Source organism: Rhinopithecus bieti, unplaced genomic scaffold (genome assembly GCF_001698545.2).
Source record: "Rhinopithecus bieti isolate Rb0 unplaced genomic scaffold, ASM169854v2 scaffold_78508, whole genome shotgun sequence".
Lineage (NCBI taxonomy): Eukaryota > Metazoa > Chordata > Mammalia > Primates > Cercopithecidae > Rhinopithecus > Rhinopithecus bieti.
The window spans coordinates 1,065,514-1,080,643 of record NW_016829854.1 but is presented as its reverse complement, the minus strand read 5'-3'; the positions used below and the strand labels follow the sequence as shown (position 1 = coordinate 1,080,643).

At 43.5% G+C, this 15,130-nt stretch overlaps 1 protein-coding gene across 1 annotated transcript; it reads right to left on the bottom strand.

Annotated features, from left to right (window-relative positions):
• Positions 1–303: 303 nt before the first annotated feature.
• On the bottom strand, positions 304–15,124 carry LOC108524141 (putative Polycomb group protein ASXL1). Its single transcript, XM_017865080.1, has 5 exons — positions 14,977–15,124; positions 7,073–7,155; positions 5,456–5,458; positions 4,073–4,181; positions 304–693 (listed from the first exon to the last, which is right to left on the bottom strand). The coding sequence occupies exons 1-5, from the start codon at positions 15,031–15,033 to the stop codon at positions 688–690; spliced, it is 258 nt and encodes an 85-aa protein (XP_017720569.1). The 5' UTR covers positions 15,034–15,124; the 3' UTR covers positions 304–687.
• Between the last annotated feature and the right edge of the window lie 6 nt (positions 15,125–15,130).

Genomic DNA, 15,130 nt, shown 5'->3' with positions numbered 1-15,130 from the left:
CTTTGGGAGGCCGAGGCAGACGGATCATGAGGTCAAAAGTTCAAGACCAGCCTGGCCAACATAGTAAAATCCCATCTCTACTAAAAATACAAAAATTAGCCAGGCATGGTGGTGCACGCCTGTAGTCCCAGCTACTCGGGAGGCTGAGGCAGGAGAATCACTTGAACCTGAGAGGTGGAGGTTGCAGTGAGCTAAGATCATACCACCACACTCCAGCATGGGTGACAGAGCAAGACATGGTCTCAGGAAAAAAAAAAAAAGAGAGAATAACGAAGTACAAAAATGTAGCCATTATTCACTAAATTCATTCGTTAAATATATATTTATTGAAGGCAACTATGTACCTAGTACCGTGGGTAATGAATAAAATACAGACTCTGCTCTCAAGGAGTTTACAGTCTAACTAGAGGAACCAACCAAGCAAACCATTAATCCATTAAAAGAGCACAACGAATATCAGAGAAGTGATGCCTATGGATGTAAAAGGCCAATGAACAAGATACTATGAAGGATAAGCAACATAAAGCCAAAGGCAGTTAAGATGAGGTACTGAGCAAATATTCAACTAGCACATCTCAGACACAAGCTGTAGACTAACATACCACTCCCAAGGTTACAGCAGGTTCATACAATGGTGTTTATTGAAAGATATATTAAAATTAAGATGAAGGGGCCTGGTGCAGTGGCTCATGCCTGTAAAATTAAGATGAAGAAATATAATTCAGTTCACGCATAAAGCATGTACTATGCCAAGCAAGAATTCTGCCCAGAGCCAAATTACAAACATAAATAAAACTCAGTTCCTGCCCTTAAGGTACCCATAGAAAAAAGTAACTATCCTTCCTTTTAAAAATAGAATATACCATTAACAGACATATTTGTAATAAACATATAATATGTATTAAACAATTACAACTACATATAATTATAGCATATGTAACAGTACACTATATATATGATAATAGAGGGCCAGGTATGGTTGCTCACACCTGTAATCCCAGTGCTTTGTGAAGCTGTGGTGGGAAGATCACTTGAGGCCAGGAGTTTGAGACCAGTTTAACCAACATAGCAAGACTTCATCTCTACAAAAAAATTGAAAAATTAGCCGGGTGGTGGTGTACGCTACTCGGAAGGCCGAGGTGGCACTACTGCTTGAGCCCAGGAGTTCAAGGCTACAGTGAGCTATGATTACACCACTGCACTCCAGCTGTGGAAAACAGAGTGCGACCCTGTTTCGAAAAATATAAATTAATATTATACTAAAAAATAACAGGCCAGGTGCAGTGGCTCCTGTCTGTAATCCTGGCACTTTGGGAGGCCACAGTCAGTGGATCGCTTGACCCCAGGAGTTCGAGACTAGTCTGGGCAACATGGCAAAACTCCTTCTCCACAAAAAATACAAAAAAATTAGCCAGGCATGGTGGTATGCGCCTGCAGTCCTAGCTACTCAGAAGGCTGAGGTGTGAGGACCACTTGAGCCTAGGAGGTCAAGGCTGCAGTGAGCTGTGATTGTGCCACTGCACTCCAGCCCAGGTGACAGAACAAGACCCTGTCTCAAAAAATATATAATATTAATAGAAAAGTGCTATTAACAGGCAATTAAGGATGAAAAACCTCAGATCATCATAAAGGCTATCATTTATTAAGGACTGACTCAATGCCAGGGATGCACATTCCACCAAAAAGAGGGGTTAAATTCCTCCCAAGTTACAAAGCTAGGTTTTCGTTTTGAGACAGTGTCTTGCTATGTGGCCCGGGCTGGAGAGCGGTGGTGTGATCACAGCTCACTGCAGCCTCCATCTCCAAGCTACCCTCCTGCCTCAGCCTCCTGAGTAGCTAAGATTATAAGCACATACACCACCATGCAAGGTTTTTTTTTTTTAAACAGAGACAAGGTCTCATGCTCCTGAGTTTCACCAATCCTTCTGCCTTAGCCTTCCAAAGTGCTAGGATTACAGGTGTGAACCACGACACCCGACCCTACAAAGCTAGGTTTTCAGCTCAGTGGCTCTGTCTCTTCCAAGGCTCAATCACAAGAAAAGCATGCAAAACTGAAAGGAACAAGAAGACCAAACTATTGGATATAAAAACAATATAGAAAACAGCACAGATATCTGACCACAAGACAAACTTTATTTATATATAAAGATCAAGTTTTAATGCTTTATGTTATATAGTTGGTATTTGTTCAGGTATTTATTTTGAATAGTCCATCAAGAAAACAAAACTTCAAGAAAAAAGTTTGTACTGACCACTACAATTTATTACACACTATGGAAGAATGAAAGGGTCAGCATCAAATTCTCAGTTTCTCCAAAGGTGGCAAGTCATCTTTTTTTTTTTTTTTTTTTAGACGGAGTCTGGCTCTGTCGCCCAGGCTGGAGTGCAGTGGCCGGATCTCAGCTCACTGCAAGCTCCGCCTCCTGGGTTTACGCCATTCTCCTGCCTCAGCCTCCCGAGTAGCTGGGACTACAGGCGCCCGCCACCTCACCCGGCTAGTTTTTTGTATTTTTTAGTAGAGACGGGGTTTCACCATATTAGCCAGGATGGTCTCAATCTCCTGACCTCGTGATCCACCCGTCTCGGCCTCCCAAAGTGCTGGGATTACAGGCTTGAGCCACCGCGCCCGGCCGACAAGTCATCTTATGTCTAAATTAGGGGTTGGCAAAGTACAGCCCCAAATCAAATCTGACCTGCAGCCTGTTTTCATAAGTAAAACAAACATCTGTAAAGAAAATACTCTTTTTTTTTTTTTATTGGGACACAGCCATGCCCATTCATTTGGGTATGGCTGCTTTCCTACTACAAAGACAGACCTGAGTGCTTAAGACAAAGACAGCATGATCCACAAAACGAAAAACATTGATTTTCTGGTCCTTTACAGAAAAGGTTTTCAGACCCCTGGTCTAAATGATTGCCATATATATCACAAATGGTGGAAAACTAATTAGCCTGTTCATTTCAGCCCTATTTAAGTTTTATTATGAACTCTACCTGATTTAAGTACTCTTCCTTTATAATTACTGTCACTTAGTAAATGTTAATGAGTTTTTGAATTTCCACAACTATGTTCACATTTCAGTTATTTTCCATAGAGTAGGTCTTACTTTAGCTGCCCAGTAATTTATTCTTCACATAATTACTACAACAAAATTCTAATTAAGGCACATCTGTGGCCTGGCACGGTGGCTCACACCTATAATCTGAGCACTTTGGGAGGCTGAGGCGGATAGACATGAGGTCAGGAGTTCAAGACAAGCCTGGCCAACATGGTGAAACCCCGCCTCTACTAAAAATACAAAAATTACCTGGGCATGGTAGTGCACGCCTGTAATCCTAGCTACTCAGGAGGCTGAGACAGAATTGCTTGAACCTGGGAGGTGAAGGTTGCAATGAGCTGAGATTGCACCACTGCACTCCAGCCTGGGCAACAGAGCGAGACTCCATCTCAGAATTAAAAAAAGAAAAAAAAAAGGCACATCTGCAATTATCCCCATACATAGTTATGCTTCAATTTTGTACAATCTACAGATACAGACAAGCAAAGATGAACACACAGACAAGAGCTGCTATGACTAAATAATTTCTAATATCCGATTCATATTCGAACACCTCAAAGTGCCATTTACAACTAACAGCATCTGGCCAGGTGTGGTGGCTCATGCCTATAATCCCAGCACTTTGGGAGGCTGACGCAGGTGGATCACCTGAGGTCAGGATTTCAAGACCAGCCCGGCCAACATGGCGAAACTCCGTCTCTATTAAAAAAATTTAAAAATTAGCTAGGCATGGTAGTACGTGCCTGTAGTCCCAACTACTTGGGAGGTTGAGGCAGCAGAATCCCTTGAACACGGGAGGCAGAGGTTGCAGTGAGCCAAGATCTCGCCCCATTGCACTCCAGCCTGGGTGACAGAGCGAGACTACATCTCAAAAAAAAAAAAAAGAACATCAGTGTCACCTGACTGCATAAGAAATGCAAATTCATGGCCCCTATTCCAGACCTACCACGTGATTCTTATGCACATTAAAAGTCCAAGAATCAATGCACCAAGACAGAGTTTATGTCACTTACCTTGAGTGTGAAAAGGCTGATTCGGCCAGGCAGTTTATAAAACAACCCCTCTCCTCCTCTTGAATTGGAATGTAGCATAGCATTGAGGCATGCGAGAGGGGACGTCCCACTGTAAAACCACATAAGAATGGATGAGGGTCATACAATCCATCTGCCTAAAGACCTAATCCCTCCAATTCATTCTTAAATGAGAAAAAGCTAAGCAAGAAATACAAAAGAAAAAATCTCATGACAATTTCACTGTGAAAATAGTAAAAGAATAACCAAATGAAATTCACATAAATCACACTCAGGGAACTCTGGAATAAAATTATGTGATACCTGAAATCCATACCTAACACTTCTTCAGTGCTTTTTGACAATATAAATCAAATTTCCAAGAAATTTAGAAAACCACACAATTTTTTCAAGTTATATTTTAATAAATAAAATTTTAATAAAATTTTACTATTAAAAGTTTCCTAGCCTCTATATTTCAATTTACATATCATACTCAGAAACTGCCACAGATTATCACAAAGAATCACAAAATCAATGGTCCTTTGCCAATAAAGCAAGCAGAATTTTTTTTCCAGTTAAACATTTTCTAGTAAGTAAACAAAAAGAACAGTATTTTATTTGTTTTTTTCTCTGTTGGGAGTGGGGAGATTGAGTTTTATTCTGTATCTACCCGGGAACAATTATTTAAACCTAAATGCAAAAAGACAGTCAAGTGGATTTAGTTCCCAGTAATGCTTAAACATTAAACTGAAACAATGGCATACTCAGCTGTTTCATGGTCCTTACCACAACAGCAGGTTGCGAAACAGTGACAGTTCAGTGCGAAGGATGCTACTTACTGAATCTTAAAATAGAAAAGCTACCAAAAATATCAACAAATGCCCATTATTAATATTAACTAAGTTTGGCACTAGCATATTAGTGCTAGGAGTCACCTGTGCACCCTCTCTTCCCTCTCCCCAGCATGTTAAAAAATATATAAATAGCTTAAGTAAGCCTCTTCGCATGTTTCAGAACTAGAGGCCCTAATTTATGCAGTGTTAAAAATAAATTCTGAGTCTAAAAAAACCATTAAAAAACTATTACTTATTTTGCCTTGGAACACACTGGATGCTAAAAAATTTTTCACCAAGAACCAATCTCTAAAAGAAACCTTGTGCAAAATCTGGAGTATCAAGTGGGTGTGCTAGCATCTCTGCTACAAGGAGAACAGCATGCTGGCACAGCTCTTCTGTGACTCCTACATATTATACCTCTGTCTACAAATTACAGAGCTGCTCACTCATCATGAGCCACCATGACTGCTTCATAATTCCTCTAAGAACAAGAAGCAGAAACAAGTTAAGGTTTTCAATTTCATATGTCCCAAAGGGACTCATTTACCTTCTATAGGCAAAGTGGTCCAACAGCAATGCAGACAGCAGCATGATGGGAAATAGCCCATAAAAACAAAAATAAAGCACAATTATAATACTACACAGTGGATAAGTACAAGTCAAATAAATGTGATGTAGACAATCTTAAATCTTCCCTCCCCACAAAACATCAACTTGAGAATGTTTGAACTGACAACAGGAAAGTGAGGGCCTTCTGACCCTAAAAGGTCATTTTGCTAAGTTTGACTAGCAAAAACATGAAGTTTGCTCTGAGTCCCAGGCAGGGACTGTGTAGTGCTCTCCTCTTTCCTCATTTAAGGACTTTTTTTTGTTTGTTTTTTGTTTTGTTTTGTTTTTTGAGACGCAGTCTCATTCTGTCGCCCAGGCTGGAGTGCAGTGGTACAATCTCAGCTCACTGCAACCTCCATCTTCCGGGTTCAAGCAATTCTCCAGCCTCATCCTCCCAAGCTGGAACTACAGGCTACAGGTGCGCATCACCACGCCGGCTAATCTTTGTATTTTTAGTAGATACTGGGTTTTGCCATGTTGGCCAGGTTGGTCTCAAACTCCTGACCTCAAGTGATCTGCCTGCCTTGGCCTCCCAAAGTGCTGGGATTGCAGGCATGGGCCATCACACTCAGCCCTTCTTTTTTTTTTTTAAGTTTGAAGTTAGGATAAGGAAAAAGAGGCCGGGCGCGGTGGCTCAAGCCTGTAATCCCTTTGGTATCCCCGAGCGGGTGGATCTCACGAGGTAGGAGATTGAGACCCTTGGCTAATCACGGTGGAAACCCGCTCTACTAAAAATACAAATGAGGGCTAGAACACTAACCGAAAACAGGCGCGTTCATACAAAACTAGCCGGGCGCGGTGCGGGCCCCGGCCTGTAGTCCCAGCTAACTCGGGAGCTAGGGGCGGAGAATTGGCGGGACTTGCCGGGAGGCGGAAGCTTGCGTGAGGGCCAGAATCGCGCCAACTGCACTCCAGCCTGGGCGACACAGCGAGACTCCCCGTCTCAAAAAAAAAAGAAAAAAAGGAAAAGAAAGATTAAAGATAGTCACTGGCTTTCAGGCCAGCAATTCTATGTTTCTAACTTGTTACTTCTCCAGGAAAACTATGCCATAAATTGAGAAAACAAAGGTCACCTCAAAATTTAGTAAATTCATATAATATATGACTGGAATTAGTAGGGGGAAAAAAAGTCAGTGGGTTTTTTATGTTGATGAGACAACCATTCTTTTATCCTAAAAGAACTTCAGGGATACGGCATAGAGAAAAGGGTAGTTTTAGGCACAATAGAGGCTATCAGGTCTGAAACTTCTGAAACAACACAAGAGAAAATGTGCCCTGCCTCCTTACACAAAAAACAAGCTCTATGCCAAGATTTAAGGAAGAGCAAGGAGATAGGGAAAGCCACTGCACCTCTAAATGAAAACAAATAGATGTTCACCCACTGCCACCCCTCCACTCAGACGACACACAATTTGGGAAATGGATAGTTCTACTTCACTATCAGACACAGAAGCACAAATATATACACAGGTTTACTTACTCATATCACTACACAACTACAGAAAGACACATGTCCTATGAAACCCTCACGTTAAGCAACAAGAACAATACAAACCTCATTTCCTTTAGTCCTTCTGCCTCTATGACCTGCAGAATCTGTTTTGGTGTCATTGGAGCATCCGAGTAGTTTTCTAATACCTGAAGAAATATAAACGTCCTAATTTCAGTGTACAATTTCCATTTATATCCATCCATCCATATATCATGGGCTAAAGTTCTGCTATGAGGTACCACTGGTGACAACTTAAGTTTTTCCACAGTTAAAATTACTTCAGAAATCAAATCACACATATATCCAGTTACTGAAAGTTACTGCAATTAACTGAAATGTTCAAATTCTCGATTCTAAGGATGCATATCTTCTCAGCATACATTGTATAGTATGTGAGACCTTAGCAACATTGGTTACTGTTTAACTTGATGCTGCTAATACTGCTAAACCACAGAATATATAGCGCTGCACAAGAAACATGAGACAGAAATGCATTCACATTTTCTTTCCCAAAGAAGTTTAATTAGTACCTATACATACATATATATATATATATATATATATATATATGTGCAAATTCATGGCCCCTATTCCAGACCTACCAGGTGATTCTTATGCACATAAAAGTCCAAGAATCACTGCATCAATATTTTTGTATTTTAGTAGAGACGGAGCTTCACCATGTTGGCCAGACGAACTCCTGATCTCAGGTGATCTGCTCACCTCAGGTGATCTGCCCGCCTCAGCCTCCTAAAGTGCTGGGATTATAGAAGTGAGCCACCACACCCGACCAAGTACCCATATTTTTAAATGGTGCTTTTTGCCACTGTGTTGTTAATCTGCGGTGTTAACTGCCACAGTACGTTCTGCCATTTGGCAACATGATGCTATGATTCTGCATGACTGGTGCAATGTGCAATGAGAAACAGAATATCCCATTTATGTTAGCATCATCTATAACCAAGTCATGGCAGTATTGCAGTATTTTCTTAGTGTGCAACTGCAGCTCTCTTGCTTTAAGAGTTCTTAGATATGTTATTCTTCTAAAAGAGGAAAAAAGCTGTCAATATCTTTGTACTTTGTCTACCTGTGCAGCTACTGAGGGTACTCCAAATCAAGCTAACATCTTACAGTCCATTTAACTACCATAACCAAGTACTGCTGTCACAAGCAACACATAAAGCAGTAAGTCTGATAGGACACTGCTGTCTGCGGCCATACCACCCTGGACGTGCCTGATCTCGTCTGACAGGTCTGCTGCGGAAGGTACTCTCTATGGAAGAACATAAGACCTCAGCACTAAAGTCAAGGTTTGGAGAAGGTACTAAAATAAAACCCCCATTTCCCATGATCCTATTCTTTGCTTCTCTTTTCAGATTTTCCATTCCCCATGGGTAACATTATCATCTCAGTTTCAGCTACTACCTAAATTCTGATAACTATCTAATCTCTACCTCTAGCCCTGATGTCTCCCCCAAATTTCAGATTCAAATATTCAGTTGTATACTGATTGTACCCCTTCATTATCGACTCTAATTCAGCTCTACTCTTAATTCATCTAATTGGCAATTCTAATTCACCTCTTCTCCAGACCCACTCTTCTTCCTGTACTCCCTATCTTGATTGACAGCCTGTATAATCACCTAATTCAGAAACGCAGGTGTCTTCCTTCTCTCTCATCTGTCCCCCAAGTCCCAAAACCAGTCTCTTTCCTGACCCAACACAACAGCCTCTTAATGTCTATCCCTCCCTCCAGTCCTGTTTTCCTCAAATCCATTCTGACTCTGTTGTCATCCTTCAATCAACAAACACATGCAACACCTACCTTGTGCCAGGCACAATTCTAGGGATTCACAGTAAACAAGACCAAATCCCTGCTCTGGTAGAACTTACATGTTACAGCCTGAGGTCAACCCAGCAAAGCAAACCTGCCCTCATCACTTTTAGCTCTAAAATCCTTCAATAGGCCAGGCACAGTGGTGCACACCTATAGTCCCAGCTGAGACTGAGGCAGGAGGGTCACTTGAGCTCAGGAGCTCCAGGATGTAGTGCGCCATGATCCTGTCTGTGTATAGCCACAGCACTCCAGCCTGGGTAACAGAGTGAAACCTCATCTCTTTAAAGAATTTTTGAAAATGGGGCCCGGGTGCGGTGGCTCACGCCTGTAATCCCAGCACTTTGGGAGGCTGAGGCGGGTGGATCACGAGGTCAGGAGATCGAGACCATCCTGACTAACATGGTGAAACCCCGTCTCTACTAAAAAGTACAAAAAAACTACCCAGGCGTGGTGGTGAGCGCCTGTAGTCCCAGCTACTCGGGAAGCTGAGGTGGGAGAAGCTGAGTGCAGTGAGCCGAGATCGCGCCACTGCACTCCAGCCTGGGCGACAGAGAAAGACTCCGTCTCAAGTTAAAAATAAATAAATAAATAAATAAAAATAAAAAAATATACGGCTAGGTAAAGTGTCTCACACCTGTAATCCCAGCACTTTGGGAGGCCAAGGTGGGCAAATTGCTTGAGCCTAGGAGTTCAAAACCAGCCTGGGCAACATGGTGAAACCCTGTCTCTACAAAAATATACAAAAAACTAGCTGGGCATGGTGGCGCATGCCTATAATCCCAGCTACACAGGAGGCTGAGATAGAAGAATCATCTGAGCCCAGGAAGTGGAAGCTGCAGTGAGCTGTGATGGCGCCACTGCACTTCAGCCAGGGTGACAGAGTGAGACTCTGTCTCAAAAAATAGTAATAAAGATAGAAAGCAAATAAAATCCTTCAACAGCTCCTTAATCACATACTGCAAAAGCTGAAGCTTCCAAAGTCCACTGACCCACTGGTAAAGAACAGGATCTAGAGTTAGATTCAAATTCTTACATTCTAAACTGGGGCAAATTACAACCCAACCTGAACCTAGGTTCTCTTTTGAAGGATACTGATGTCTTCCTCTCAGAGTTACTGAACAGATTAGAGACAATGTAAGTAATGCCTATAGTGCCTGGCACAGGGTAGGTGCTCACTGGCCTGGCATATGGAACCCTCACAATCTGATCTCTGCCTGTCTCTACCAATCCACAATGACACTCCACAAACTTTATGTTCCAATAATTTATAGATATAGCTAATTCTCACACTTTGCAAATACACACACTCCCTCTCACCCTTTCTCTCTCTCTCTCCCACTCTCTTTCTCTCCTGCTATGTGTTGTCACCAGCTCCTGCTTATGCCCTCTGTGATTGGCCTAACTCCTAGTTACCCTTCAAGATTGAGCTCAGAAAGCACCTTCCTCCAGGAAGCCTTCCCTGATCTCTGCCAGGCAGAAGTAAAAGTCTCTTTTCAATGTCCCCATTGTTTCATAACACATACAATTATCTTCCAAACCAGGACAGTTGAAAGTGAAAGGAGAAACTATTCATAATTACGACTGGACAAGAGGCAGCAACTGGGATATTTGTTTATGATTTATACAACTACGATAACATGTATCATGACTGTAGTAAAATTCTGTTCCTGTGTCTGGACCTTCTCCATCCCCAGACGACCGTAAGCCCTGAGGGGGCAAACCTCATCCATCGTTGTATTCCAAGAACCTAAGTGCCAAGACAGGCAGTACTGACTTGAACAAACCTACAATAAACCCTGGAACAAGCTACTAATGTTCACTGCCACAGATATCATTTCTTTGATACTAACTAAATGAAAGCTGAGCTAGCGAATTTTTGTAGCATTTTTTAAAAGAAACATGATTCAAATAGTAACAACCAATTATTTAAACAGCAATCAGAAATAGCCTGAGAATTTAAGACAGGGGAAACAAAATCTCTAAAGGGAAGTTACATCAAAAGATACAAAGCATTCACTTTTATTAAAACTGTTTATGCTTCCAGCTTTTGGTGTAAGAACAAGTCAGCAGTGTTCTATTCCTAGTCTCTTTCTAGACTACATTTAAAAAAAAAAAAAAAAGTATCTCTTCTCTTACTTCAAAGGGGAAAAAAATGTTTGATGTAAGAACTGGTCAGTCACGAATCAAAGTAAAAGATAAAGCATGCAACAAAGAGTTTCTCAGAGCCAGGGAGAATCCATTTAGGGTCCTCAATTTAAAGGGAAATCCCCTTGGCTATTTCTCCCAAACAAACTGTTCATAACAAGTTGGAAGATATCCACCCAACCACATAAGGTCTACGTCTTACATCTAGAAAAGACAATACTACAAAATGTGTGAAAGAAAGAGTATCTATTTTTCAACAGCATAATTAAACATCTACAAAAATCAATCTCCTGGGGTATACTACACTGAAATTCACAAGAAGAATCTTCTTTCCTCTGCAAAAACAATTTTTTAAAAGGATTCCCAGTAACACTCTAGTCACCAGATTGCTCCTGGGGTCAGGAGCAATCTGAAAGTGTTCCCAAGGAAGTGCATACAATTGCCATTGCAAGCAGTCCAAATTCACCTGCCCAAAGAGAAGAGTAGTGTTCAGGTGTTCTAACGTTCAACTGTCCTACGTTCCCTCCTGGTCAAGTTTCTCTCAGTCCAGTGTTAAGCTCTCACAAATTCTCCAGCACACAGTGTTACAGAAACTTTTTTTAAACATTAAGAGGGCTGTTTTTTTATTTTGTTTTGTTTTTGAGATGGAGTCTCACTGCCGCCACTGGAGTGCAGTGGCGCGATCTCGGTTCACTGCAACCTCCACCTCCCGGGTTCAAGTGATTCTCCTGCCTCAGCCTCCCGAGTAGCGGAGGTTACAGGCATGCACCACCACCACGCCTCGCTAATTTTTGTATTTTTAGTACGGACAGGGTTTCACCATGTTGGTCAGGCTAGTCTTGAACTCCTGACCTCAGGTGATCTGTCTGCCTCGGCCTCCCAAAGTGCTGGGATTACAGGTGTGAGCCACCATGCCCAGTCTAGGACTCTTAAAAAGTTCCCCCTTACCTACCATCCAGTCCCATCCAAAGAAATGGAAAATTCTAAAACAAAAAACACACAAAAGATACACAAATTATATATCACATTCTCATGAGTCCTTTTTTTGTTTTTTGTTTTTGTTGTTTTTTTTTGAGACGGAGTCTCACTCTGTCACCCAGGTTGGAGTGCAGTGGCATGACCTTGGCTCTCTGCAACCTCCACCTCCCGAGTTCAAGCGATTCTCCTGCCTCAGCGGCCCCCACCCCTCCAAGTAGCTGGGATTACAGGCATGAACCACCACACCTGGCTAATTTTTGTATTTTTAGTAGAGACTGGGTTTCACCATGTTGGCCAGGCTGGTCTAGAACTCCTGACCCTGTGATCCACCCACCTCAGCCTCCCAAAGTGCTGGGATTACAGGCATGAGCCACCATGCCCAGCCTCATTATTTTTTTAGAGTCAGGGTCTCCCCCTATCACCCAGGCTGGAGTGTGGTGGCACAATCAGTCATTGGCCACTGCAGCCTCCAACTCCTCAGCCTCCCAAGTAGCTAGGACCACAGGTGTGCACCACCATGCCCAGCTCATTTTGTTTCTGCTGTTGTAGAGACGGGGTCTATGTTGCCCAGGCTCATCTTGAACTCCTAGCTTCAAGCGATTATTCTGCCTCAGCCTCCCAAAGTCTCACAAATCCTTTCTCACATGTATAACACCACCATAAAGTAATTCCTATTCATAGGCTGGGCGCGGTGGCTCACGCCTGTAATCCCAGCACTTTAGGAAGCCAAGGTGGGCAGATAATCTGAGATCAGAAGTTCGAGACCAGCCTGACCAACATGGAGAAACCCCATCTCTACGAAAAATACAAAATTAGGGGGGCATGGTGGCACATGCCTGTAATCCCAGCTACTCGGGAAGACTGAGGCAGGAGAATTGCTTGAACCTGGGAGGCAGAGCTTGCGGTGAGCCAAGATGGTGCCATTGCATTCCAGCCTGGGCAACAAGAGAGAAACTCCAAACAAACAAACAAACACAAGGTAATTCCTATTCATATTACTATTTTTAATGAAAAGCCTTAGAAGAAAAAGAGAAATAACTTACTCTGATAATCCGGTTTGAAGCCAATGATAGAAAAAGCAACCTCGATGTTGAAGTTCAGACCACAGTAAATTGGAGAATCTAAAGAGACTTAACAGTGGACCCCAAATTCCTAAAGTCAACTAGTAAGAGCCAACAGAACTTTGAAACAGATTTTATAATTCTGTCAAGACATAAACATAGGATTTAAAGGTACTTTCACCTACCTCTAACAAGTAAAACTTTGGCAAGCAAATTTCCTTGGGTGCCCAGGGTCATAAACACCCGCATTAACAGGAACGCCAAGGACAATGTCAATGAACACACAAAACTCATCGTCCAGGAGAATGAGAGCTCTCTCCCACTCCCCATCAGGCCTATATTTGTTTCCAGGTAAAGAACCATTAGAGAAATCCTGAAATTTCTACAAGATCCTGAAAACTAGCCCGAGCTTCCAATTTTGACTAAACCAGAAAAAAAAAATATTTCGGAACCTCAAAATCTTCAAACTTCACATGCCAGGCCAAAATAAACTGAAGCACAAAACTTCAGCATACAAACAATTGCTATTTTTGTTCCCTGGGCAACAAATGACTAGGGAAGAGGACAGCAAGCACCAATGAAAATTCTGTAGCCCAAATTCCTTCAGTTTTTTACATCAGTAACTTTTACAGACTTCGAGACAGAAAAAGGTGTACTTCAGGTTTGTATCAACCCCACCCCCCATACGGTTTTTTTTTTTGTTTTTTTTTTTTTGCAAACACCTTTGACGCAAAAACTCTCTTCAAAATAAGAGAGAAAATTAAGTGTGAGCTTCACTCATCATTAAAACTGAATTACGACAATTACATATAAACTACAGAGGGTCAAGAGACACTTAACGCTATCCGCACCACAACCTCCCTGTGTGACAGATCTTAGGAACTGACATCTTAGTATAACCTGTTACTACTGGTATCAGCAGATGTTACACGAGTATGTCTCAAAGTGAGCTTTGTGGGTGCAATCCAAAAGGAAGCTATTTCACCTGCAAGTCCTCTGACGCTCTGAACATAAAATTCACAACCCCCATCAGTTGAACAAGGCGGCTTCAAACACTCAAATTACGCTCTCCCTTGCTAATCCTCAGTGAACAATGTCTCCCAACAGAGACACTTTGTCTTTGTCCAACATACATTCTTTGCAAAGTGGATTCAGTTCTCCTCAAGGTACCCATTTCCAGTCCAGCTTCTGAAGGCAAGCACCCCAGTCCGCGTTTCTCAAAGTGGGGTCCGTAAGCCACTGGGTTTCAATCACCTGGGAAGCCGGTGAAAGCGCAGATTCCCAGGCTCTATCCCAGACCCTGAGGCTCAGCAGGTCTTACGGAGGGCCCTAGGAGGAGCGTTACTAACCGCCTCTCAGGTGTCGCCCACAGGACACTAAAGTTAGAGAACCGCTGCTCAGGATTCAAGCTGGGAGTAAGCACTTTCTTCCCTCCATGCACCTGGTTTAGATTGGTAAAGCTCAAAATGCCACTGGCGTCCTTGAATGTGGGGTCGCTTTTCCACCCCGGGAGTCAAAGGCACCACCCCATTACCCACCATGAAGCGAGGGAGGAGCTTCCGACCCTTCCCGGAAACCCAACTCCCCCGGGTGAATGAACGAAGCTGCCCCAGACCCCCAGACGCTGCCAAATAGTGGGGGAGGGGAGGCGGGACCCCGCTGCCCAGAGCGGGAGGAGCCGGCCTGCCAGCTCGCCCCTCCGCAGGAATTTAGCTGGGCGAGGGGCGGAGGGTTGGCGGGTAGGGCAAGTGGAAAAAGGCGCCACATCCCATCCCGGCGGAGCGCTCCCCACCCCGCGCCTTGCGGGGCTGTACCGTTCTTAAAGGAAGATGGCCCCGCCCCCTCCCGCGGTGGGCAGGGCCTCGCCCCTCCCCCTCCAGTGGGGGGTGCGCGGCGAGCCCACCCCCACCGAGCCCCACCGAGCCCCCCTCGGCTACCCGCCTCACCAGGCGCGCGGCCTCGGCCCACGTGCGCTCCTTCTTCTTCTTCTGTTTGTCCTTCATTCTCCTCCCCGGCGGCGGCGGCAGCTCCACGCGGGACCTCTAGGCTGGGCGGGCTGGGGCGGTGGCGCGGGGCTGGGGCGGCGGCGGCGGCGGAGGC

What these genes read in the sequence shown, in the direction of transcription:
- LOC108524141 (XM_017865080.1), bottom strand. Translation starts at nt 15,033, where the DNA reads ATGAAGGACAAACAGAAGAAGAAGAAGGAGCGCACGTGGGCCGAGGCC. An exon ending in GGGCCGAGGCCGCGCGCCTG is followed by an intron (nt 7,156 to 14,976) that starts GTGAGGCGGGTA and finishes ATATTTCTTCAG; the next exon opens with GTATTAGAAAACTACTCGGA.